We start from the raw sequence: 26,203 nt of genomic DNA on the forward strand, positions 1-26,203 counted from the left end.
GTTTTGTTTATATATAATTTGTTTGATTTTATACATTTTATTCCCCCCAAAATCTATTGTTTTAGATTTTAAGTATTTTCTGAATTATGGAGTGACAAAATGATATACACAAAATTCCTTCTGTAATAACATTTGACTCTAATATGTCAAAAAACAAGAATTTTGAAACTGACTTCATCCAGTGTTTAGATTTTTGTACTATAAATGTATGCAAATTAGCACATATTTCATTAAACTATGCCTCATTTGCATATTAAAACCTAACATTTTAGAAAAAATGTTTGCAATTATCAATGTAATCAATCAACCAAGTAAGGTTCATTTTTTTTTACCTTATTCACCTGCAGTGTCTTGCCTTAAGTGTATATTTGTGTGTAGAAGGTCAGACTAGTGTGTCATACACTTTCAACATCTTTCAACTGCAAGCTTGCTGTCTTTCTTGATGATAATCCTACCTAAGATAGATATTAAGTTTTAGCATGTTGTCTGGTCCAATCAATACATGTGCTGAACATCTTAGACTTAGAATAGACAGTGCTATCTATAGGGAAAATGTGGATGGAAAAAACAGGATGTCATGACCTTTAATTGGATGCAAGCTCTGACTGCATCCTGACCTGGAACTCCCAGAAGGATTGATAAGAGGTTGTTTATTAAACCTGTGTGACTGTCCTTACTTTCACTGTTTGCTGCAGAAACAACTGACTATTCTGGGAACTTTATTTTGTTTTCATTTATTGGCAAATATTACACTTCACTGGCCTAAATACATTTTTAATCGCACATTGTGTAGGTACAGTGCATAAATGACAAGGAATTTCCTTATAAACCACTCTGGGGTGATAAACTGAAGCTGTTACCATGTGAGAGTAAATCAACAGATATATATGGGAGCAAACATCATTTAAGGTTTGATGTGCAATAACTGAAAAAGAATTTAGAAACACCACTGCGATGCCACAAACCTACAGGTCCAAACAAAGGGTCCTATTTAAGAGTAGAGGCCTGTCACCAAAAAAGCTATTTAAATAATGTAACCCAGCAACCAAACACGCCTTACTCTGATAAACATGGTGAACTCCACTGCTCCTGAAAGAGGATTGGTTTTTCGCTGCACATAATCTAATTAGGTTTGCGACGGCTTCAATCTGATTGGTGGACTTTACTGTCTATTAACTTTAGGGGCGTGGCAATCTGTTCACGCAGCGTAGTGAGAGAGTTGAGGAGTCAGAGTTTGGGGGCTCAATCTTTAGAGAAGAGAACTGGATTAAAACTTTGTCCTTGAAAAACCGTTGATTCAAATGAATGTGCGCTACAAAATAACACATAGAAGCGGCTATTTAATACCCCGTCCTGTCGCTGGTTTTTAATATCTGGTAAGTAAAAGTTATCTGTGTTTTTGTTTGCGGTATTTAATCTCAGTAGGGTTTTAGTGGTCATTGTGTTTAATATGACTTTATCTCTAGCGGGGTTAATAGGGTATTTTGGTTTAATAGGGGAAACTACAAATAGATTTGGTCTTTTCTTTTCAGTTCAGTGTAGCATTAAACGAAATTGTGTTCTGTATTGTATGCTTTGTTTACATGCTTACGTGTTTATTATAAAATGCCCAAGTTAGATATTGTCTAAAATTATTTTTTTATATAAACACACAAACACACACACACACACACACACACACACACACACACACACACACACACACACACACACACACACACACACACACACACAAACCTTTTATATTTTTAACACCTGATTAATTAGTTTTTGTCAGGTTGAAAAAAAAATTATAAAACAACTTACATGTTTGCAAATACTTTGCAAATACTTTTGTCGTTTATAAGAAAGTTTGCTTTATTTAAAAATTAAATCAGTCGCCTGCAATATGATCTAAAAAGCAAAAACGTAAAGTTGATGTCTGCACCTTTTCGAAAATAATAAATAATAAAATAATAATGAATTTTTAATTGTCAGAGGTAATTAAAATCTAATTTTAATAATAAAAAAAGAATAAACTTAAAAACTACCAAAAAAAACTTATTGTCTGATTGTTTGGTAGCTGAAAATAGTTAATACATTTGTCTTCAATGCTCTGTAGAAGAACAGACTAAATTGACCCTCTCAAGGAAATAATGATGACGTTGACAATTTTTTTTTATAATATATTGTCTACTGTATGTGAAAATAAACTGATTTAATAAACTATGAAAGGAAAATACTAAATGACCTACTTCTGTTCTCAAGCAAATAATACGCAAACTGCTTATTCAAATTGCAATTTAAATTTGGCTTTCCAACGAAGAAAAGAATGTGTAAAAGAGAAAGAACTGGATGGCAAATGTGTTTTAATCATACACTCTTTAGGTTAGGTTATATAGGTCATAATGTAAATTCTTTATATTTGTTCATTAATTAACTAGTCTGCCTTGTTTTACTCATTTGTGAAGCGAGAAATGTGACTTTTTGATTGCATGAAAAGTGGACAGTCAGTCTTACATGGTGATGGCATCATTAAAGTAAACCTTTAAATGGAGAGATCTAGTGGTAGGGTGTAGTAATGATTTTGAGAAGAATACCACCATGACAAAAGGGCTTATTTATTGAAGCCTGTTGAGTGTCAGCAACAGAGTAATACAAGCTGACTGCAGAAGGAAGGTCCAGGCATGCCATTTGGCAACAGGAAGTTCTCTTGTCATGATTGATGTCTGCTTTGACGTCTGCACTTCTAAGGGTGGCAGAATTAATTAATGAAAATAATTTTTGATTTCCAAAAGCTAATATAATTAGAGAAATGTTACTCTTGCTCACAGAGGCTTTTACTAATTGTAGTCTTTACTCTTTCTTTGCTAGTGTAAAATAATGGTTTATAATCTCAACAGAGTGTGAGGGGTTATTGTGGTCTAATATATAATTTGAGGCCTTACTGAACTAAATTGGAGAAGTATCACCTTTTTTCTAGTGTTGGTATAGTTTTCATGCGATATTTGGATCATGCTATACCTAAAATGCTATAGCTATAAGTTGTGGAGTTGATGGATGTGGTCTTCAATGCTACACGTCTTGAGCTGCTGTTTTAAAACACTACTTTAATTCATTGCCACAAGGAACATTACAAACCTATTTTTACAACTTGCCCTCAAAGTTCCTGGCCCTAATTCTGTGAAGCAAACCACTCTTTGGAAAACCATATATCATGTCCACCCTTTACACGTTTTCCCCATATAAGGTGGTGTGTGCTGTAAATTGTCTATTGTACAGTGAGAATGTGTGTCTCTTACTGTCTAGGTAGATTTTGTGGGACAGTCATTATGAATTCCTTTTCAAATCCTATTAATGTTCACTAACTGTATATCACTTCTTGTAGAATGTTGTTTTTCAAGCCTGTTAAAATGAGAAGGCTTTTGTCTTTCTGTGACACTTAAGTCTTTTAAGTTTTGACTATTAACAGTTAATCTTGGTCAATTTGATGATGTGTTTCTGTCTTCTGGAGATTATATTCGGTTCAGAAGTAATTGCACAAGAGCAGCCTCTGTGCACGTGGCTGGCTGTGTTTAGAGCTGGCTATAAAAAGAAGGTGAGGTAAGACGGGTGTTGAATGTGTCCTGGAGGCAGTGAGCCACTGTCTAGCGGCCAGTCAACTTTTTTTTTTTCCTAACCATCTTTCCAGGCTGTCCAAGGACTGCCGAATCACACACGTTTGACTAACAATAAACATAATTTTTTTCCCCTGCTGCTATAGACTGTCCACTGACATCATCTCGAAAAAAGATGATGGCTTGTTGAGTCACAAATCCCTATACAAATTCCAACTGTTCATGATTCGCCAGAGAGAGACTAACCTAGCTGAACATATGGCCTGTTCATGCCCAGGTCGTAATTGGTGACAAATTGAGAGCTTTAGTATTACTAATACTGCTGTCAAACTGAATTATTCTCTTTCATGTCACATCTTCGGAGTTGCCGCATGATTTATAAAAATAATGAAGATCAACGGTCAGGGAGAGCTGAATGAGTTGTTAGAGAGTTATTGCGAGTACTAATGTCACTGAGCACAGGTTGGTAGTGTGACGTTTGCAGAAGTAGCTTTGTTAAAGGGAGAGTTCATCAAAAAATGAAATTCTGTTTTTTACTGACCCTCATGTCATTACAAACCTGCATGACATTTCTTCTGCAGAACAAAAACAAAGACATTTTGAATGCCCACTTTGGTCAGTTTGGTGCCCACTGACTTTAATTATATGGAGGGAAAAAAAAAACTAAAAAACATTTCTTACCCATTTTGAGCATGTGCCTTTTTTTATTCTAACACAGTGCATATCAGGTGCGTGTGTGTTTGTGAGAGAAGGAGGGTGCATCCAGCTGACATTGGGTCCGGCAGCCGTTCTTTTAACAGTAATCATAAGAGTAAACACAGCTGAGTCAGGAAGCTCTGAAATAAAGTGCTGCATTTCTAAGACAGCCTCTATTGTTTTCAGTGATGGATGTGTGAAGTAATGACACAAGCCAGAGATTCATCCCTTTCAATCCTTTTCCTTGTTGTTTCTCTAAATCAAACTATATTGACAGCTTTTATATCACAGTAACCTCATTGATCATGCACCTCAACCTTCATGTTATCGGAGCTCTTGTGCAGCCTCTAAGTGTTTCAAAATCGTTGTGGAATTGCAAATGGGTGCTGTCTTTTTTTCCTTTTCTTTTCTCTTCTCATCTCCATTTTTACTCTATTGATTATTCATCCACCCTTCAACCAACAATTTGTAGCCTTGACTGACTGCAGGCTTCAGAAACCTTTCAGTACAGCTCACCTGATAGTCAGCTGTAATCGACTGGAGGAAAAGGTCTCTCTACGCCAGGACTTATTTGGCCTGAATGTCTTAGTGGGCCAGGTTTTAGGTAGACTTAAAAACACCTTTGAGAGAAGAAGAATTTTCCTCAAAGCACATTTAGATTGTAGACCCTGTTTCACCCTGGTATTAAATTGTGTTTTCAGTAATCTGCTCATCAGTGGCCATTACCGTTTCCACCTGGTATTATTCCATGTTTCAAATGCATCTTCTGCGACCACTTGTTTTTCGATTTCGCTGCAACACTCCTCTCGTATTTCTATACACTCTACATAACTTTCTTGGGAGCACTGAGTCCGGTGGACAAATAGTGTTGAATGAATGAACCCTTTTTGTGTAGCTTGTGAGCGGGAGGGAAAGGTAACGAATGAAAAGGATAAGGAATCCCAGTTCGCTGGAAATGCGTCTTAATACCATGTGGAAACAGGGTTATAGTCTCACGGAACTAAACATTTTTATCTTTCTATCTACTGGCACAAGGAATGAAGACATTAAGTTGCCAAAAGCTAGATTTGTGTGATTACATAAATACAATTTTTCTTTGATTGCTTGTGTGCTGTGTCAAGAGACTCAGCAAAAGTGACAATGTGACACAATGCAGGCGCAACTCTCAGCAGGCAGACTTAATAGTCACAGCAACCCAACTTCTGTTATGTTTAAAAATAACAAAGGCAGTCAGATCAAACTCTCGTGCACTCGGGCAGTGACCAAGGAGTTTCAAAAGTACTGACAAGCTGCTCTCCTGCTTGCATCTGATCCAACTTTGCCATCAAATGTGAAACCACGTTTCCTGAATGCTGATAGTTACTCATAATAATTATGTAACCAAGCATTTATCTGGGGCTTCACTTATTAAATAGATAAGAAAGGTAGAACAGTCAGTGACTTTATTTTATTTTTTTTTCTGAAGCTGTGCAGGAACATATACTTTCTACTGCAAATGTTTTCACACGTTTTTTTACAAGTTATCCCAGTTTATTTCATTTTTATATATATATTTCATTTATTCAGGTATTCAGGTGTTTCATTTATTCAGGTATTTCTTAAATGTTGCTCTTTTAGAGGACTAGAATCATAAAAACTACCAGTACCTCGGTATCAGGTTGATAATGAAATTTGGAGAATGTGATGATACCAGCTTGAAGCTGAAGCACTCCTGATAACAAATAACTATAGCAATGGAAAAATTTTGAATGTCCAAAAAAAAATGTCAAAATAAATTTGTGAAGCTTAAAATACGAAAAAATTATATATATATGTGCTGCAACTTTGGTGAGGACCTAATGTAAATGTGACTGTGAAAGCGCATGGTGTATGTTTGTGGCTATTCCTGGAAGGCCGACATTCACTTGTCATTTGAAAAGCTTTCTTCTAATCCATGTCAGCTCAGCCTCTACGGCCTTAAGACATGCCAGGATAACAAAGTCTTAGATGCACAGGTTATACAGAGAGATAAACCTTCAGTGTTCAGTAGAATTCTCCCCTCCTCCAGCTGCTAAAGCAGTGTTGATTGTAATTCCTCTTGTTCAGGACTGGGTGTAAGTGTGTGATTTGCCCTAAGGGATTAGATTCTATGGGTCATCGCTATCCCACCATTCCTCAAACTCAACAAGCCTTTTGTTGCACTCTCCAGATGGGCCATTTTGGACAAAAATGTGAGGGGGTTGTGGGTATCGCTGTATCTACTGCCACCATGTGTTGCTGCCCTATATCTGTGCATGTGCTTCACCCCTTATAAATATGACTTAGTGGTTTTGTTAGAGCTTGTTTGTAAAGGATCGGAACTAATAAAGTCTGAGTGTAATAGAGAGTTTCCAAAAGACTTGAGTTTTGTTAATCAGTTCATTCCCCAGTCCACCTTCCATGTTCTTTAATTAGAACAGTGTTGTGCCAAACACACCCTGTATAGTAACAAATAATCTGCCTGTTATCTGGCTGGAAGCAGTTTAAGTAGGGATGCACCGATCCGAGTTTTTCAGTCCCGATACCGATGCCTGGGCTTTGTATATCTGTCGATACCCAATACCGATCCGATACCATTGTTGAATTAATAATAAACTGCATACCTTCCACCTTATAACTTCCTTCCACCATGTAGAAGAAACTAAAGGCACCAAACTTTCCTAACTAAACATTACTTTCCTAACTAAGACAAAACAGATGTAATGTATCGAATACTTATTTATTTGTTATTTAAAGAACAATTGTGCATTCAAATTGAAAATAGAATGTAATCAAACTTCTTAAAATAAATTTAAATAACTAAAATGTAGTAGTAGAAACAAAAGTGTATTGGTCAAACATACAATAGTAATCAAACAAGTTACCAAACATTATAAAGAAGTATCTCTAAAGATACTACTAAAGAAGTAAGAAGTATCATTATAAATGAAGTATCTCCACACAGCCGACTCTTTGGCCAGCTCCATGTTGCTTATGCTCCAACTGTTCCAGCATGCGACACACGTGCTGCTAATGAATGACGTAGGATCTGCTGCGACGCTGCAACCTATATTTACAGTCACTGGCTGCGACGGAGGAAGAAAAAAAAGGGGAAAAAAAAGGAGGAAAAAAAATGGATCGGCCCGTGGATCTGTTAATTTTTCCGATCCCCGGTCCAGCTATTTTTTCAATATCGGGGCTGATATCCGATCCTAATATCGGATCGGTGCACCCCTAAGTTTAAGAAGACATCCGTTTAACCGTCATCTTCACATACTCTTTTTCTTTCAAGTAAGTTTTATTATATTATGCTTTATAATGGTTTGTAACTTTTTTTTTCCATTCTTGAGTCACCTCCATGTGGCTCCTGACAGGAAACTTTCAGTAATTTTCAGAATGAAAGATTTATTTGTCCTGTGTAAACCATGTGGTCTAGTGGCACGTGGAGACTTGTGCCTCTCTGGAAATGTTTCTGTTAAAAAAACTGCTTGAACGACTGGATGTTTTCCCATTTCCATGGCTGTGAGCAGGTGACGATGCAGCATTTGCAAACGTATCTGCCATTTGTGTTTCAGAGGCGTTTTATGATTATTTCCAATTGTGAATGTCATTAACAAGCTGTTTCTGATCCCCCTAGTCTGTTTTTGGCGGTTCACCACAGGACCCCCTACTTCAATTCTGCTCAAATTGCATTTAGCAAAAAAAAAAAAAAAAAAATGACGCACATTAACATGCATAAATTAGTCAGTAGAAGCTCTTTCCGCACTCAAAATATCAGGGTGCCACATATTCTGCAGACATATACAGCAGATCACTGGTGCTCCTCTCAGCAAAGCCTATCGTGTCCCTTTCACCTTGAGGGGAACGCACTCTTTCTCATGAGTGAGGATAAGAGGCTGGAAAGCAGAGGAGGGTCACCTTTTCTAGTCAAAGCAGGTCATTCTGCTCCTTCGGGTGAAGCTCGTCTCTGCCTCCTGTCCAAGCGTGAACAAATGGTACATGGAGCAAATTCTTTCTCGTCTTCTCTGTGAATGAACAGCTTGACCTGCTCTAACCTCTCAGCACTCAGGCATCTGTTTGTCTGCTTAGTTCCTGTGAAGAACAGCATCACTGCTGCTTCATCTCAGATGTCCTGTCCTGCAGGAGGAAGATAAATGACCATGAGAAATTATGGCACTCCCAGTGCTTCTCCAATACTAAGTGAGCTGCTCACCTACAGTAGAGAGTATTTTAAGACATCATAGGCTTATCTATAAACATTTGGATCACCTATTATTTGTATGTTATTTATATTGTATGCTTGTATGTAGTATTGTGTGTGGCACAATGAAGAGCACTATTTGCGTCTCACTATCTGCATTTGTTACCTTTGACATTCTTTAGAAGGCAGTAAGGTTTTGGAACAGGGCGTATGGGTTTATATAGCAAAAATTATTGTTTTTTTTGTTGTTGTTTTTTTGTGGTGATGGACGCTATATTGTAGTGCATGTATATTCACGATTTGTGATATTCACAGCTCCCTCTCTCTGTGTTTCTCTGTTAATTCCATGGCCCCAAGTCTCTCTGGTGTGAAACCTGTCCCGGCTCCCACAATTTGGCTTTGATCTGCAGTCATTTATAGCTTGCTGACTCAGAGTGCTTCACAGTCTGGATGTGTTTGCATTCTGAATCGGCCTAATTTTGCAGCACAGGTTTTAAGCCTGATAGTCTTTGTATCAGTACACAACAATACCCTTATAACAAATATATATTATACTCTAGGTGAACAAAGAAAAAAATTCTAAACAGTCAAAGTAGTCATCAAAGATGAGGATATTTGAGGACATTGGGCCCGAAAGCCAAATCAGTGGTGTCTGTAAATTCTTCTATTGACAATGTTTTAAATATTTCATCAGTTGAGCCCAATTGTAAATGAATGTTAAAAGGTAAAATCACATTTTCAGATATCAGTCTGTTCTATGCCATCTACAAAATATTTTTTTCAGTTATAACTGTTTATTATAAAATGGTCTTAACATACTTATTAATAATGAAAAAAAAACATGTCATATATGTAAGATGAATAAATATATTTAGATTTGCTATATTGTAATTTTCTGCAGTGTTTTAAGAAAAATATAAATCTATTTCGCTGTTCACTGTGTTTCTGCTACTGTTTTAAAGATAATTATATCATCTGCAGCTTCTAATGTGACACTTTTTAGCTCGCACAAAGCAGAAAGGGCTTAAATGTCTGCTTTTTGAGGACACTTCTATATTGTGCCTTATTTCTAAGTAGTATCTTGCTTATAATTATTCAATATTTGCTGGAGTTTTGTTTTGCTGTTCAAGTCTTACACCACCAACACCTTTGTGTAAATTAAATCTCAACTGTCAAATCATGTTTGTTTTTTGATCAAGCTAAATGAAGAAAAAAAAAGGAAAAGAAATAAACAGTGCTCCACTCTCCAGATTGTATCTCCATTAACAAGATCTTCAATATAAACAAAGATAAGACACTATAAACATCAGAAGGCAGTTCCTCAGACATACTTTAGGCCCTAGAATTGACTAAACAACATTTGTTAAAGGTCCCATATTGTCAAAATCGAAATTTCCTGGCTTTTTTCATGATAACTGAGGTCTAGGGGCTATGTAACTACCATATGAGTTTCAAAGCAGTCAATCCACAGTAAACTGCACACAGCCTGCTTAAAGTAGCTGTTTCTTTTCACGAGACGCTGTGACTTCCGTAAAGATGTGACGTCCGATCTACTCAGTCACCGCCTTCAGTCACCACCCCGAACACCAACCACTGTCCCACCCTCCTTTTGTCAAACCCAGACAACAACGCATCCATTCCATTGTTGAGCAACAACAACACGAAAACAAGTCGAGAAAACGCTGTTCAGTCCATGGATGTCAGGAAACTACATCATTGCACAGGCTTCAGAACAACGTTAATATAAGAGACCAGTGGCAGTCAACTTCAGCCTCTTTCACTCAGCGATTCCGGTAAATACACGGATAATGTGTCCCATGATTTGTTCCGGAGTTGTTTAATTTGTTTCATTCACAGTTGTTTTCCGGAATCTGTGCGTGCTTTACACACAACCCATAAAGACATGTGACACTTGGATGTGAGATGTAATGCAACGCGTACGATTCACTAAACCTAAACTAACCTGAACAAACTGTGCTTCAGTGCTGATAGTGCAGAGCTGGCTCTGCCTGGTCGCTGCTTCATTCCACTTTGCACATATTTTTTCGTTGTGAAGAGTCGCATGATAACGTGCATCATCACTACAACACTGCCTTTATGGTTCTGGCTTTTGTTCACACAGCGCTCGTTCCCGTAATTTTCCAGAATCAGCGCGCATTGTGAAAGGGGCTTTACTGAAGCAACAGTTATGTAGCTTACTGCATTCGGTGTGTAGAGAATTTTGGTTAGCTCAAAGAATTTAAGATGATCAATATATGTGTGTATATGCATGAGACTGTTTCTCTCATCACATATACACTGCAAAACTCCACCAGGTCTTATGACCAATGAATAGGATGAAATGAGTTATTTAAAACATACATTTCAGTCAGGGAAAGTAGTTTAACTCACGGGAAATCGTGTATAATAATCGTCATTAAATATACGCAATTTCCAGTTTCTGATCAGTAACAGTAATAATGATATCGACTGGTTTCTTTGTCCAGCAAATTGTTCAGTGATACCCATTACTCTGAAGTTGGCCTGTCGTCACGGCAACGTATTTTACTAATCAGAACGGAGTTAAAACAATTGAACAGAATAGGGCTTAAGGTAGCAATATGAGATCGACACAGTTTAAGTGACTTTTGTAATGTAAGCATTCAGCACAGAGAATCATTATATGTGAATATATGGTTGTTTATTAAACTATTCTACTTACAAACGATCGCACATAGACAAACGTACATAAAACACAAATAGACAGAGAACGCGTGAGAGAGAGAGAGTAAGAGAGAGAGTAAGAGAGAGAGAGACAGAAAGTGAGTTTGCAAAGGGACAGGAATGAAACGGTTCTGAACATCCTGAAATCGTTTCTTTTATAAAACGCCTTAAACGCAGCTATCTACGTGTGTAGAAAGGACGGATACTTGCAAGCTTGTTGTTGTTGTGCATTGGTTCCGTATGTGTTCAGTTCAGAAAGTCCTTTCCAGTTCCTTGAGTATTGCAGGCCTCATCATCTCCAATGCTAGGTGAGCCATGGATCTGGGGGGAGGTGCGGGTGACGTGTCTTTGAGTCCAGAAGGCAAGAGAATGAGAGAGAGATGAGGGAAGGTTTATAAACCTGTAGGTCGTTCACGCCCACAGTTGGACCTTGTCCAATCCGGTTGATCTGAGTTTTGGAGGGAAGATTGAAAGTCTTTGTCTCTCAAAATGGTGTTTCGCATGTGGAAGCTGATTGGTTGTTTGGCCACAAAACTTTCAAAAGTTCAATAATACATATAAAGCAAGGAGTTATTAAGATGCCACAAACATTAACATTTAGGGAATAATAAATGCTGCTCATAGACACCAAACATGATCTATGTATCTTCTCGTTTGACTGAGTGATTCTAAATGTGAGAGTCTTAGCATGCACAATAATTCACCTATTACGGATTAATGTTTGAGGCCGACATACATAACAGAAACAACAATATAAGAAAAGGTAACACATTGATATGTGTACATTTCTATATAACTGTATGTGGGACTGTATGTCTGAATAAGGAAAGTGTATTTGCATTTCTGTAAGAGTCTTATCTTGATGGTGGGGGGATGAGTTGGATAGTGACCAGAGGTCTGGCTCATAGCACTTAGGTGTTAATCATGGGGGAGAAGTCATTTAAGGAATATAACTAGTTATTTCATGTCTGATGGGCTCCACACTCAAAAAAATGATTCTACCACACTGTAGAGTTAATTTAAAAAAATATTTTTCATTTAACACCATTGTGTTAGGTTTCCCATTTAAACAATTGCATTGTGTTAAACTGATTTGAAACAGTTTCGTTTTGGTTCAACTCAATATTTTCATTTTGAAAGAACGTATTTCAATTAAGTAGAGTTGAGAGTAGATAAATTATTTTACTTGTGTAACTAGGAAGTGGATTTCCCCTTCCCATCATGCTTTGCACACGGCTGGATAAGGAGAGTAAATGTTGAAATAAAATTTTATTTTATGCATTTTTTTTAATAAAATGATAAAATTGGGAGACTTGTTAATGTTTAATGTTCTTTTATGTTTGTATTTAAAACAGTTTCTGGTATGGTAGTGTTTTTGGGGGTTACCATTGTGGTGAATGCATAGAGCATGTGCTTGGGTTGAGGACCTGATAACATAAGTTAAAGTTGTTTTAATAATAAAATAAACAACTACTTTGGGCATGCCATGGATGTAACAAAGCCATCTTATGGCTAATGCCTAATAAGTTGGTTAATGCCTAAAGTTAAGTAAATCCAATGTATCATTTTTTGAGTGTAGAAGAATTTCTGCCTAGTTATTTGTTTTCCAGTTAAATGTTTTAGATTGAGTTCAACAAGCATAAAATAATTACTTCATAAGCGTATCAATTTCATTGAAACTATATTTGATCAAATTGAGTTGGCCCAACTCAATTACATTTTATTGCATGAATTTGTTTTTTATGAGTTGGGGTCACACATATTTATTGGATGGAAATCCTGCCCTCAATTAAATTGAGTTCATCCAATGACTTATTTTTTTGAGTGCAGGCACTACAGGTGTTTGAAAAAGAAAAAACATTAATGATCATTCTGAAATATCCTGTTGAGTATCAGCAAGCTAGGCTCTCTCTATTGCTCTGAGCTCGCTTACAGCATACATGACGTAGTTACCTGTGGTTGGCCTGGCTGTGCGTCACTCAGAAAACAACAGGCCAATCAGAAGAGAGGCTCATGAATATTAATTAGATGGGCCAAAATCGACCTGTTTTTGACAGAGCTCCTAAAAAGGAGCTGTAAAAATATATTGAGATGGATTTTGGCACTTATACCGCAAATATATATTCTTAAGGACATCAACAACTAAAATAAACCTCCAGAAATGTGTACAATATGGGACCTTTAATGGTAATCTTTATCCTTTGAGGAATATCCTTTGCAGTCCAAGATTCATATCTGATCTGGCTCTGAGATTCTTATTAAGAAGGTATCATGACAGTAGATTTTTTTTTTTTTATATATATATATATTAGCCTTGCCTCTAGTGAAATGTTATGGCTGTTGTACTGAACTGAATTACAAATTCAGACTGGCAGATGTTTCAAAGGTGCATGAAAGACTGAACTGAAAGAAGAAAGCCCTAAAGAATATTTACAAGCACAGCAAGCTGCCTTTAGTGATGAGGCCGTGGCATGCCATTATCTTGCAGTGTTAGTATAACACCTAACCTTTTGGGCTCCAGGTTAGAAGGTCACGTTACTGGGAGTCTTCATTGCTGCTCTTGTTGTGTGTTTGTTTTTGTAAATGTGGATACAGTCATTTTAAATGTTTTAAACCAAATTCAAATACACGTTGTTTTCGTTGCACAGTTGTTATCAAACACAAGTGCAACTGTTAACAATGTTTCTTTTCTCCATTGTTTGAAAAAAAAAACAAAAAAACAAGTAGTTTCACTTCAAAGCACTGGTTAAGCTACAAGGTGGCATGTCAGAAGACTCAAACAAATGTTTTTGAATGTTTAAAAAAAGTTTTTAAAAAAGTCTCAGAGCCACTCCTGTTACAATGTTGTTGGCCAATGAATATAGCTTAGAGTTCGCACATATCCCAGTAAGCTGGGATAGATTGTAAAATACAAGAAATTACAGTCTTTAATGTTTTTTGTGTGTGAAAAGGACAATTTGACAGCACAAAAATATCTTGGACTTGGTACAAAGCCTGATCTTTCAGACACTTGAAGCTGGGATAGATTGTAAAATACAAGAAATTACAGTCTTTAATGTTTTTTGTGTGTGAAAAGGACAATTTGACAGCACAAAAATATCTTGGACTTGGTACAAAGCCTGATCTTTCAGACACTTGGGTGCCTGTGCTCTCAAAGAAAGACAATGAATCACTCAGTTGGAATGCTGGAAAATTCGATCCTGGTATCAGACCCTACTTTTGTCCATTGAGAACGAGTGAAATCACGCGATTCCAGAACAGTTACTGGAAGTTTTCTGATACTTTTCCAGAATTTCTGAATGAAAAGGGCTACACATTCAGTCAATAAATAACAGCATGTTTCTAAGTGCTATAAACTAAACCTTTAGGCAATATCAAACTATGAATGAAAAGTATTCTGTGATGATTTCAAGGTGAGTCCTGCTTTGTGTCTGACTTACTTAAAATAAAAAAGTTTAAGTGTAAACAATGTTCAGAAACAAAACGCAATGCCTGTTTTGTTTGTAAACACATTATTTCTGCTAAGTGCTATGCTTAACTGCTCCCTGTCCATGTTTTAACCGGTTTTATGGTTCTTACATTAAGTATGGTAGAGGGATGACAGAATCAATGGCAAATTAAGGCATTTTAAAAAGTGAGGAGGGCATTGGTGCACTGCTGAGTTTAATTGCAGATGTTAAATTGATAGTTTGCCCAAAATTGAAAATTCTGTCATCATTCACTCACCCTGGTGTCATTCCAACCCATAATAATTGGTTAATCTTCAAAACACAGAAGAACCAAATTTATTTAATTAAGATTATGATTTCTGTCTCTTCACTGAAGGTACATGTAACCAAAATGATGAAAATACAAAACGGTAATAAATCCTCTTTAAAAATCCAAAATCTTTAAAAAAAAAAAAAATCCATTTGGATCAAGCGGTTTAATTCACATCTTGTAAAGAGATACGTTTGCTTTACATGAAACGCATATATATATATATATATATATATATATATATATATATATTTTTTTTTTTTTTAATTTGCATCATCTAAGTAATGATTGACATGCATACATAGAGCACATCACATATGGAAAACACTGAAGTTCAAATATGCAATAAGGTTTGTGTTATCAAAACATGCGTAACAAACACAGGAGGTTCCATGTTTACCATATGGGATGTGCTCTATGTATGTGTTTTTATGTGAGTAAATGACTATATATTAAATCTGTTCACCGTGTAAACCAATCATATCTTTTCACAAGACTTGGGTTAATTTTTGAATTCATTTTACATTCCTTTTTTATGTCCTTTTTGGATCTTCTAAACATGGGTTTGCTGGACTTTATCTAGACAAAAACTTTAGGTTTTTATTAAAATATCTTAATTTGTGTGAATGTTAACCAAAGTCTTTTGGGTTTGGAAGAACATGAGGGTGAATATTTTAATTTTTGGATGAAGTATCCCTTTAATGCTCCTGTATTCATGCTCAGTGACTCCCTCTGATTCCCCGCTGATTATGTAAATGAGCCTTACGGCTGGGAATTGACTGAAAAATCATCTAAGACACTGGCAAAATCGCCCAGCACCCAGACCACATCAGACTCAATATTGATTTCATTGGACTCTAGCACCTTGAGGTGACAGATTGCTCGGCAAAGGACACAGAGCAAGTCGGGTCAACCTTATTCAATTTAGTGGTTTAGATAATATGATTTAGGTTCCCTCCATGTGTAGTGTGCGTGTCAGTGGAGATAGATTGCAGCGGGCAAGGGCTGTGTGCACAAATTTTTACACCCATTTAATTTCAAAAGATGGTTGATTTCATATTCATGCATGTTCTTTTCTCTTCCTTCTTCATTTGTCAGTATTTGGTCTTCTGAACCAGCTCTTAACCATTACTGATTCTGCTTTTGGTGCACACACATCTGTAATAAATTTGCCTTTGTGGCACTCGTTGTTTCTTATACTCTGTTTGTCTCTTGAGGCCGAAATGTCTTGCAGATTGATTAATTAGCAAGAATGTTAGCTTTCCATATCCTTTTAATTCTGTTTACTCATAGTTCATCTTCACTCTATTACAAACTGACTTGAACAATCAAAACAGATACTCCAGAGGTTTATTGATGTGGCCTGACACAGACTGATGTTTACAACCATTGTCATTTTGCTTTATTTTTTTTGTCAGTGACTTACTGGAACTACATGATAGCTCTTGGGGTCACTGCTGACATTGAGGTCTTTAAAGAGCAAATTCCAGCAAGAGACTCAAGTGAAGAGTGTGATTTGTCTCTGCTGATCCCCAGTGTCTGTCTGACGGCTGTCATGAACTACACAGACTGACAAGAATACAAGTTGATTGAAGCAAAGAACCTGGAAAAGGAAACCTAGTGCCAGTCTTGAATACACTTGAATGGAATGTCAAACAGATGTCATAATTTTTAGGGAGCCAAACATTCAGTCATTCTAAAAATGATATTGACTTCTAAATGCGGCTAGACTGATACTGCTTTGGTGTTTAGTTCACTGTAGTAATATTTTACACACTCAACATGACCCACTGTATGTTGTGCTACCCCACAAAATTCCTACACTTCACACAGTTGTTCTTGTCAATTAAATGTAATTCTGCTAAAGCTGCATGTGTAACTTTCATATGTTAGTAAAACACATCTGAATTTCAGCGTATTGGTTGCAAATTCTTCATTGGAGTTGTTCAGAAACTGTGGTTTTTACGTTTCATAATGTCCCTTGTACCGGTATGACTGTATACTGAGGCAAGCCTTTTATACATTATACATAATTAAGGCTTAACATTTAATGAAAAGACAAACTTAAATTCCATCTGGTTGTAAAGTCAAAAACTTTTATTTTTGATTGATTGAATAAAATGAGACATGAATGAAATTAGACATGTTGCTCAGTTTAAAAGGAAAGGGTTAGGCTTACCATACTAATGTATACACTGTATAATTGTGGAGTTTTCAATATTGTGAAATATTGAGATACATAAGCTGTTAATATGAAGCAGCTGACTGCACTATACGTTGTCCCCATAGTACCCCAACAACCTTAAAAGTAAAATTTTGGCACTTTTTTGAGAGAGTGGATGGGAGCATGAAACAGTAAGTTTAGACATTTTCTTTAACATTTATTGTGTAAAAGCATTAAGTATAACCCTGTCTCAAATGGCACCAAAAAGCCCTCTGCGATTGTCATCCAAGTTTACACTTTATTGACCTAAAAATGAAAATGTATAAGACTTTATAGGCCTTAAATGATTACATGATTACCTATTAGGCCTTAACACATTGAAAACGTGTTTTATGCTAATCTTTGTTATAGTTTTAGTGTAATTCTGGTATAAACAGTATGAGTTGTAGATAAATTATATGTATTAACATTTTGTTTTGTCTGTTACCATTAATTGTGTTCAGGATGGCTGTCTACACCGTTCACTCTCTTTTTGTTCCATTAAGGTTCCATATGCTGAAGCTAACGAAATAAATTGATCCATGAAGCTTGTGTTTGCCAAACTAAAGCTAAATAAAACCCATGGAAGTGAAACTTCTCATACAGTGCTGCAGAAGACTATTTGTGAGTTTCTGCTCTCTTTAATGTTAGCTAGTGCACTTTTGATTGCACCGACAGATGCTGTTAATTAGCTTTGTGCAAAGCCAAGTAAAGGCCAAAGTGTATTGTTCTGAGTGTAATTAGCAGGATCATGCCTTTAGAATATGTATGACCTTGTGTCCCTAATCCCCACAAAGACATTCCGATTTTAAAAGCACCAGCTCCTTTAAACATTCACAATAGCTACTCTTATTGTCACCCTGATCCTCTTTACTCATTGTGCTCTTTCCCTGTTGAACTAATTACCAGTCACTGCATGAAATAATTTAAAAATTGATCTACTAATTAGGATCATCCATTGGATGTTTATCTTTATAAAATAAAATTTATGATCTTTAATTTTGAATCAGAATACAACTCTAAAGAGGCTTGAGGAGTGCTCTTTTTGATGGTTTACAAGAGACGCTACACTTTGTCACTTGTTTTTCCAGCATCATGCTGGATGGCACTGTTCACATTAAAAACTCGATGGAATTTTCTAATTTCCCCTCCTTCAATATCAAGTGTGGTCAAACCTAAGAGAGATTGATTGATTGTTCCACAATGTTAAATAAAGAAAATAGTTTTACATGTAAAGAAAGCAGGTTGGAATTGATGATTACTGATAAGGTTATATCTAAAAAAAAATGTATACTGACATCCAACCCACTGTAATCAGATTTTGGGATTTGGTTCCCCATGGAGTTGAAAATGAATCCTGCTTTAACCCCTCCTCTTTTACCCGTCCTTCCCCCACTTTTCTATCTGCCCTTCCTCCTGTCCTCGTCTTTCAGGCGGGCTGGAAACTGCCCCTCAGTGTGGGGGTGATGGTGCTATGCAGGGTCAGATAGCACTGAGACATGGTAATATTCGCTTGGTGCTAAACCCCTAATGAAAACTGCAGGAGGTTCAGCTTCTATCCTCAGCTTTGTCTAAAGAACATGAAAGATGTGACTTCAGGTGGACTTCTTAAAGAGTTTATGCTACCTAAAAACAAGAAACACTGGCTTGAATGCTGCACGAGACATCAAATTTTCCGCTCATGCTGAAGCAGTGCTGTCCAGAGCAGGAGTCACTCACAGCCTGGGAGGGAGTTTCCACGTGTGTGCGTGTGGTTTTGTGTGAGTCATTTTGTCTTGTTTAAGTTTGTCTTTCTATGGAGCTGAGGTTGAGATCAGACAGACTGAATTCGTCTTGCTTTTCAAAGCATTATAGATTAAAGCTTTTCCACAAAGGTAAGGGAAAGGTGTTTTTGTCTGTCTTTTTCATCCTTGCCTTTGTTGCCTCTAACTGGATTAAGTGGGAAAAAAACAGCTGCAGGTGTAGGCTTAGTGACTTTCGGTTGTTGTTGAATAACTTTATTTTACTGCTGTCTGAATCATTTACTGTTCGTCAAAACTTCCTTTGCCTACAGTTCATTTTAAACCAAAGACTTCTGCAAAGGATAGGTCTGTGATTGATTGAACTCTGGTCAGTGTGTTCAGATTGAGTTGTCAGTATGTCTGTAAGATTAATGAGATGGAAAATGTGCTTTTTTCGTGATGATCACAGTGTCAATATTTGTGTTATGGTGTTGAAATATTCCATCAGTTGACATCTGACAGGGATGACTTGAGTACAGAGATGTATGGTCAAATATCTAATGCTTGGACAATCAATCTGTACTGAGAGTAAGTCAAGTAACCTTTATTTATATAGCGCTTTATACAATACAGATTGTGTCAAAGCAGCTTTAGAGCATTAAACAGGAAAATAGTGTTTATAATGTAGGAGAAAATCATTTCATTGTTGATTTAGTGATCACTCAGTTCAGATTCAGCTCACGTCAGTTCAATTCAAAGATTAGAAGAACCCAGTCTGATCACTCATTTATTTGGGCCGTAATATAATATAAAACATGAAGAGTAATATATCTGCTGCCCACATTATTTCTTACGTAAGTGTAGGTGCGGCTGTTTGTAAGTTGAATGTGCAGGGCTTCCGGTGTCACAAAAACATGCTGCGTGCTATTGCGTATTTGTTATCATATAATTTTAATGTATTATAATCATAAATACACTGGTTTATAGTGCAACTGCACTTTGTTATTCTTCTAGTTATTAACCTATAGCGCTAATGAAACTTCTTGGGGTTTTGGATACTGTAGACATGGTATTTCTGTGGTTTTACTCCTTTTCTTCTTTCACTTAATGTACTTTTCATTGAAGGTGAAGTCTTTATTTTATCCCTTTTTAATGTTTATCCTTTATTTAGAGCATGTTTACTTGCATACTGTTATACTGATAACTACTGAAAATAAGCTTATTAAAATAACCCATTTACCAGTTTATATGTAAATTGATAACCCAGCAATGCAAATAAACCAAGTTTACAAGACGTTATTGAATAAAAAATGTATTTCCCTGTGGTTACATTAAAACATAAGCATCTATTCACAACTCAATAAATGGAATACTTTGAGTAGATGTTAGATAAAGTATTAAAAACCTCAGAGTATTACAAAATGTTAGCGGGAGATGTCGACACATTCGTGTTTTATTTATTTTTATTTTTTTTTTTATAGTTTTTTAGGTCAAGAAAGTGTTTGCAATATATTTCCTCCTTCCCTACAGCAAAACGCTTTATGTGGATGCTTTCCTTTCATATATTACACATATTTTACACTTCACTAAGCTGATGGAATACGCTGTAATGGAAGGTGTTGCATATTTTAAAAACTGCATGACAAGGTGCAAACTGTCTGTTTTTTTTGTTTTTTTTGACACCAAGAAATCAACTTCAACTTTGGGTAAATTAACGCTCGTCACAGTCACTTTTTATTCTGCTGTCCAATTACAGTGGAGGAGGAGCAGGACAAATACCACACCAACCAATCATAATATCCTACTACTACAACTGAACAATGATGAAGAAGTTAATATTGCTACTCTCTAGGTATACATGTCTGTATCAGATGAGTTCCTGGACTACCCTCAATATTGATATGAAAAAATAATGCTTGGAGAATTATTTAGTTTGTGATGTGTCTGCCACATTACTACTAAAAGCTCTGTTGTTCCCAAGTGCTCTCACATGCTCAGAGCTAGGCGGTTTGAGAGGAGCGCCTGCCATTTTCAGCTGGCTAAAAATGCTTTGACACACAGCCTAAACGTGGAAGAGATGACTCTTGTTTCACTCTGCCACTGAAACTGCGGTGGCTACAGCAAGCTGTCCCTCTACATTTAGCCGCATCAACATGGCATTTATTGTTTAACTTTGTGATAAAATACTTTGCAGAAGTAACAGCATAAAGCTCTTTGTGATTATTGGATAAAAGAGGCACTGCTGCTAATAAAAAACATGGACCTGGCAATCCTGGTGTGAACTACAGGTGATTCATAGGGTCAAACAGAACCTGCAAAAACATATATTTTTTTAAAAAATTGTATTAAAGTGAGATTTCACTGATTTTTGGCTGTTTTTAAACAATCTGTAACAAGCTCTTGTCATCCGGTATCATGTTGTAATGACAGGTAGCAGAGCCATAATACTGCAAATAACAACATAATGTGAACCCACTGTATGTTGTTTTAGACAGGGCCCCTGTTTTGCCCCCCTGAGGACAAAAGTGAAATGCTATGCCTGTATCTAAACACTGTTCTCAGCTGCTGCTGTCAAGTCATGGGGATGGTAATATGACGAGGGAGAAAGTGAACTGGGGGCTGCATGTCTAATAATAAAGAATTCTCTTTATTATTAGGGGGGGGGGTTTGGAGGCTTCATTAGGGTTCTGTTATGTTCTGCATGTAAAGGATATGCCTTTTGCAGGGCCATGCTTTTGATGCTAAATTGTCATTGGAGATTGTTCCCTCAACTGTGTTTTCAAGGTTGTGTAGTTTCTTGCATGAATCTTTGGCATGTAAAGTTCTGTAAACACCTTAAGTTTTTAACGATCTTTGTAATTGATTGTAAACCACATTCAGTCACTGAAATGCTGTAATTTACGTGTCTGCTTACTGTTTCTACTTGATTTTTTTTAATGTAACCACCTAATTGAAAACCTAATTGTTACATTGTTTAAAAGTAAAATGATCATTTTAATTCACAATTGCCTTACTGCAACAGGCTTATCCGTTAGGCTCAAACTTTTTTTTATTATTTCAGTCTGTGTTAATGCAATAAGCTTTTTTATTCCTGAGCTGTTTTGTAGCAAACACTCTAATTGGCACCGATGTTAAGCAGTGAATTGGGAGGTCAAAGAGGGGAGATTTAGGTAAAGACAGATGTCCTCTTAATTCCGGCCTTCGATCTGTACCTTAGCATTTATAATACATCACTTGTTTTGCTTTCTCAGGCTATCTTTGAATCAAAAGCTTGGATTTTTTTGGTGGAAAAGTGCTCATCACTAGACTTACCAACTTCCAACCAACTGTGCTTTACAGTTGGAATTAGATGCCTATTATTGTACGCAGTATGTTGTGTATGTTGTTTTATCCAAATGTAACGCTTCTCACTTAAAACCAAGAAGATTTCTGGTCTCATGAGACCATAGAACATTCTTCCTATAGTCCTCTGCCTTATGGCATCTGCCACATGGCCTTTGGCAAACTTTAAATGGTCAGCGAAGCACTTGATTTCGGTCAGCGAGCAGTGATTTCCTTCTTGCAATCTGACCTTACACACATTTTGGTATAAAACATGATTTGATGTTTTTACCTTAAAAGGGAAATTAAATAAATAAACTTCACAAATGACAACAAAGGTTTGTTTCTAGGTTAGTGTACTGAGTTAGATGAATATATTAGTGATAGGGAATGTTATAGTAAAGTGTAACTTCAAAAAAAAAAAAAATTAAAAATATAATTAAATAACTGTTTTTTATTTGTAATATATTTTAAAATGTTCACCAGTCATCACTCCAGTGTTCAGTGTCATATGATCCTTCAGAGTTCATTCTAATATGCTGATTTAGTGCTCAAGAAACATTTTTTTATTATTGTCACAGTTGAAGCCAGTTGTGCTGCTTCATATTTTTGTGAAAACTTAATACCTTTTTTAATGATGTTCAAGAGAATATGTGAAATAGAATTGTGTAACAATATAAAAGACTTTATTACCAGTTTTGATCAGTTTGATACATTCCTCCTGAATAAAAGTATTAATTTCCTCCGAAACAAGCAATCAAAAAATCCAACCCTAAACTTTTAAATGGTAGTATACATGTTTCTCAAAAAAAAAAAAAACCTTCCACCTTGCAGTGTTGTACCCTGAGCTCTATCTGTAATTCTCCAGTGATCTCTGGAAATCACCTGATGAAATCATTTGGTCTCTCCTTCTGCTAAAGCTAATGAGGATTTAACCTCTCTTAATTATGTTACGACATCTCTTGGCTTGGTTAAAAGTGTTCTTGGATATGTGATGTGTTATTTAGTTTATATTTAGTTATTATAACGTAAGTTATTTAGATTTTTTTTCGCACTAAAACTGTTTGGTTACCAGCATTCTTTAACATATATTTTTGTGTTCCACCGAATTAAATTCATATAGGTTTAGAATGACATTAAAGGGAGTAAATAACTGAATTTTCATTTTGGGGTTTACAGACTGGGAGAGAACAGTTAAGATGTGTAGTATGGTCCTGTGCATAGTACTGGGAGAAAGTTCTGACCACAGCTTTATTTAGTTTCCAGCTCAAAGCTTTTTTAGCAGTGCAGACCAAAAAACTCTGTGGAATTTGTGTGTCGAAAAATAAATAGCGAATGAAGTCAAATCTGTTTTGGAAAACATTCCCAACTGTCAGAGCAAAATGTAATGTAAAAACTCACCTCGGGTAAAAAAGTAGAAAGTTTCAAGAGGATGTGGAGATATTAGCAGCTCCTGTAGAATGTTAACTGCATTTCCTCAGATTTTGGAATCTGTTGATTTGATATTTTTGCTGTACTGTGAAGATTTTTTGCCCTTTAAAACTAATGCATGTGAATAATTCCTTTCTAAGACCAGTATGTTTTTTTTTTCTTTGTCCTACAGTGACAATAAAGCAGAGCTTTGAACTGAAACAGAGCGACAGAATGGTGACTATGCAGACAACAAGACCATAACTGGCCTAACTGCATTGGTAAGTCTGTACACTACTGTATATCACTTTTGTAACTGATAACATACCTGCCTCCCATAACTGCAGTTCCATCCTGTAACATCAAAGTGCCTGTAATGTTAAGAACAAGGTACTTGATTGGTTAGTGTTCGCACATAAAGGATATTTACATCTCATCCTGTGTTTAAAAAACGCTACCATGTGCTTTAGTGAAAAATCTCAGTCACTTGTTGCAGACTCTTAACTAAGCGCATAACTAAATAAAAATCAAAATACGCAGCAATCAAAGTCCATAACCCTGTTAAAATCAGCATATGCTGGTTACGTAGGTTTTGATGCTGGGATGCTAGTTTATTCTGGTCCTTAGCTGGTTTAATCTGGTCCTCCTTAATCTGGTTAATCTGGTTTATGTTGGTCCTTTGTTGGTTTATGCTGGTCTTTGACCATCAACATGACCAGCTAAGGACCAGCATAAACCATGTAAAACCAGCATCCCAGGAACAAAACCTACCTAACCAGCATATGCTGTTTTTTCAATAGGGAAGTGCAATGTTTAAAGCAGGGGTCTCCAACCCTGTTCCTGGAGGGCCTTCTTTCTGCAGACTTCACTTCCAACCCTGCACCAACACACCTGCCTGTAATTATCGAGTAACCCCGAACACCTTGATTAGCTGATTCAGGTGTGTTTGACTGGGGTTAGAGCTGAAGTCTGCAGAACTGTATCTCTCAAGGAGCAATGTTGAAGACCTCTGATTTAAAAGAATTACTATAGATTTTACTCAGAGATCTAAATTGCTAAATTGTCTTCATAGGGAAAATGTTGCGTGTCAGTAACAGAATTGTGTTCTTGCTCTTCTAGATCTGGGATGGGAAACTCTGAGAGCCAGTATAGCGTCCAGGGCTCTAGAAGCAATAGTTTTATAATCCCTGGTAGACAGAAACCCTATTCTTTCAAGAGCCACTCTGCCAAAGAAGACATTTTATCACCTCTAGGCTTATGGAATGCTGCTTCAGGGTACTCTGGGTTGAAGTCCAGAAACATAGGCCATGGCTCCTCCCTATCAAAGGGCAACCGCACCTTTATGTCCCGCCAATATGACTACATCACCCATAAACTGAAGAGTGGTGCCAGTAGTCAGTGGAATGGGGTTTCTGAGGACTTGTTGCCTGGTGGCTGCTTAATGTTGCCTTCTGAAAATGGCTGCTTGTATGGTAGTCACCAGGAGAAAAGGAAACCTTGTAATGATTATGCTATTAACACCATTAAAACACTAGAGAGAAGTTGCAGGCTTGAGGAAATTGAGGATCAGAGTAGCCCCAGGGTTGTTATAAAGAAAGATGGTATTGTACGAGTAGAATTCAACAACAGTTCCAACAGCGCCCTTATTTTGGATGATTGTACTGGACCAGTTCAGCTCCTCAAGTTTTCCCCCACCTTAGAGTCCAATTCTAGTTTATCTGGTGCAACACCATCAGCCAATTTTGGAGCTCCACAGGTAGTTTCCAGCTTCAAGAGCAGTAAAGGTAGCTCTCTGAGCTCAGATGGCTCCTTGTACGACTTGCCTTGGGGGACCGGTGTCGAATTTAACGATTCCGACAATGGATCCCCCAACACCCAAAGACGAAGTATTTCAACAAAAGTGGGTTTTCTTGCTGAGCAGTTGCCTACCATTACTACAGCTGACCTCTACAGGGATCCCAGAATTGCTGCCACCTTCCCCACAGTTAAGGATCTGCAGTTTTCAAATGACAGCCATTTAAAGCACAGATCCTCCTTTGTATCCGTGATGGAGGACACTGGTTCAGAGGGAAGCCCAGAGGAAAAGCAATATTCCTCCTTCACCTTACCTTGCCGGAAACCAAAGGCTTTTCTAGACAACAATGGAAAGAAAGTGTCCATCAGGAACAGATTTAGGCGTATTAGTGACTGGACTGGAAGTTTGACCAGGAAAAAAAGCAAGTTTCAGGTAAGGTGTTTGGTTGTTTTCATTTGATTCTCATTCCATTTTATTTTATTTAGAAAGTTGGATGATGTCATTAGATTTGAAACCAATGCCAATCCCTGTCTACAGTTCCTTTTTAAATTCAATCTTATTTTGTAGCGGTGCTTGTTGAGGCAAGCATTGCAATTACTGTTGCTCACTCTTAGTGTTGGGGGTTGCAAAAAAAACAGTATCTTGTTTAAGACTTGCGTCAGTAAACGAGCGCTGTTATGATTAGCTAACAGCATCTATTTTTTCCTTTCACCTCACTGCTCATCCTTACTGAATGGGCTATGTAAGTGAAAATAAGTTACAAAAGTTACAAAAGAGACACTGTCATTGGTTTTAAGGTAG

The 26,203-nt window shown here is 36.8% G+C and overlaps 1 protein-coding gene across 2 annotated transcripts in view; it reads left to right on the top strand.

Moving 5' to 3' along the window:
- The first annotated feature begins 1,225 nt into the window (after positions 1–1,225).
- LOC141295649 (rho guanine nucleotide exchange factor TIAM2-like) overlaps positions 1,226–26,203 on the top strand; it is a 73,786-nt gene continuing 48,808 nt past the window's right edge. Inside the window, exons 1-3 of one of the 2 annotated variants that reach the window (XM_073826897.1) lie at positions 1,226–1,376; positions 23,801–23,888; positions 24,727–25,834. In XM_073826897.1, coding sequence (XP_073682998.1) covers positions 24,734–25,834 — 1,101 coding nt within the window. In that variant the 5' untranslated portion in view covers positions 1,226–1,376; positions 23,801–23,888; positions 24,727–24,733. The remainder of the gene's footprint in view (positions 1,377–23,800; positions 23,889–24,726; positions 25,835–26,203) is intronic. The other variant, XM_073826898.1, reaches the window with a different exon arrangement.

The sequence above is a fragment of the Garra rufa genome, chromosome 21 (genome assembly GCF_049309525.1).
Source record: "Garra rufa chromosome 21, GarRuf1.0, whole genome shotgun sequence".
Taxonomy (NCBI): domain Eukaryota; kingdom Metazoa; phylum Chordata; class Actinopteri; order Cypriniformes; family Cyprinidae; genus Garra; species Garra rufa.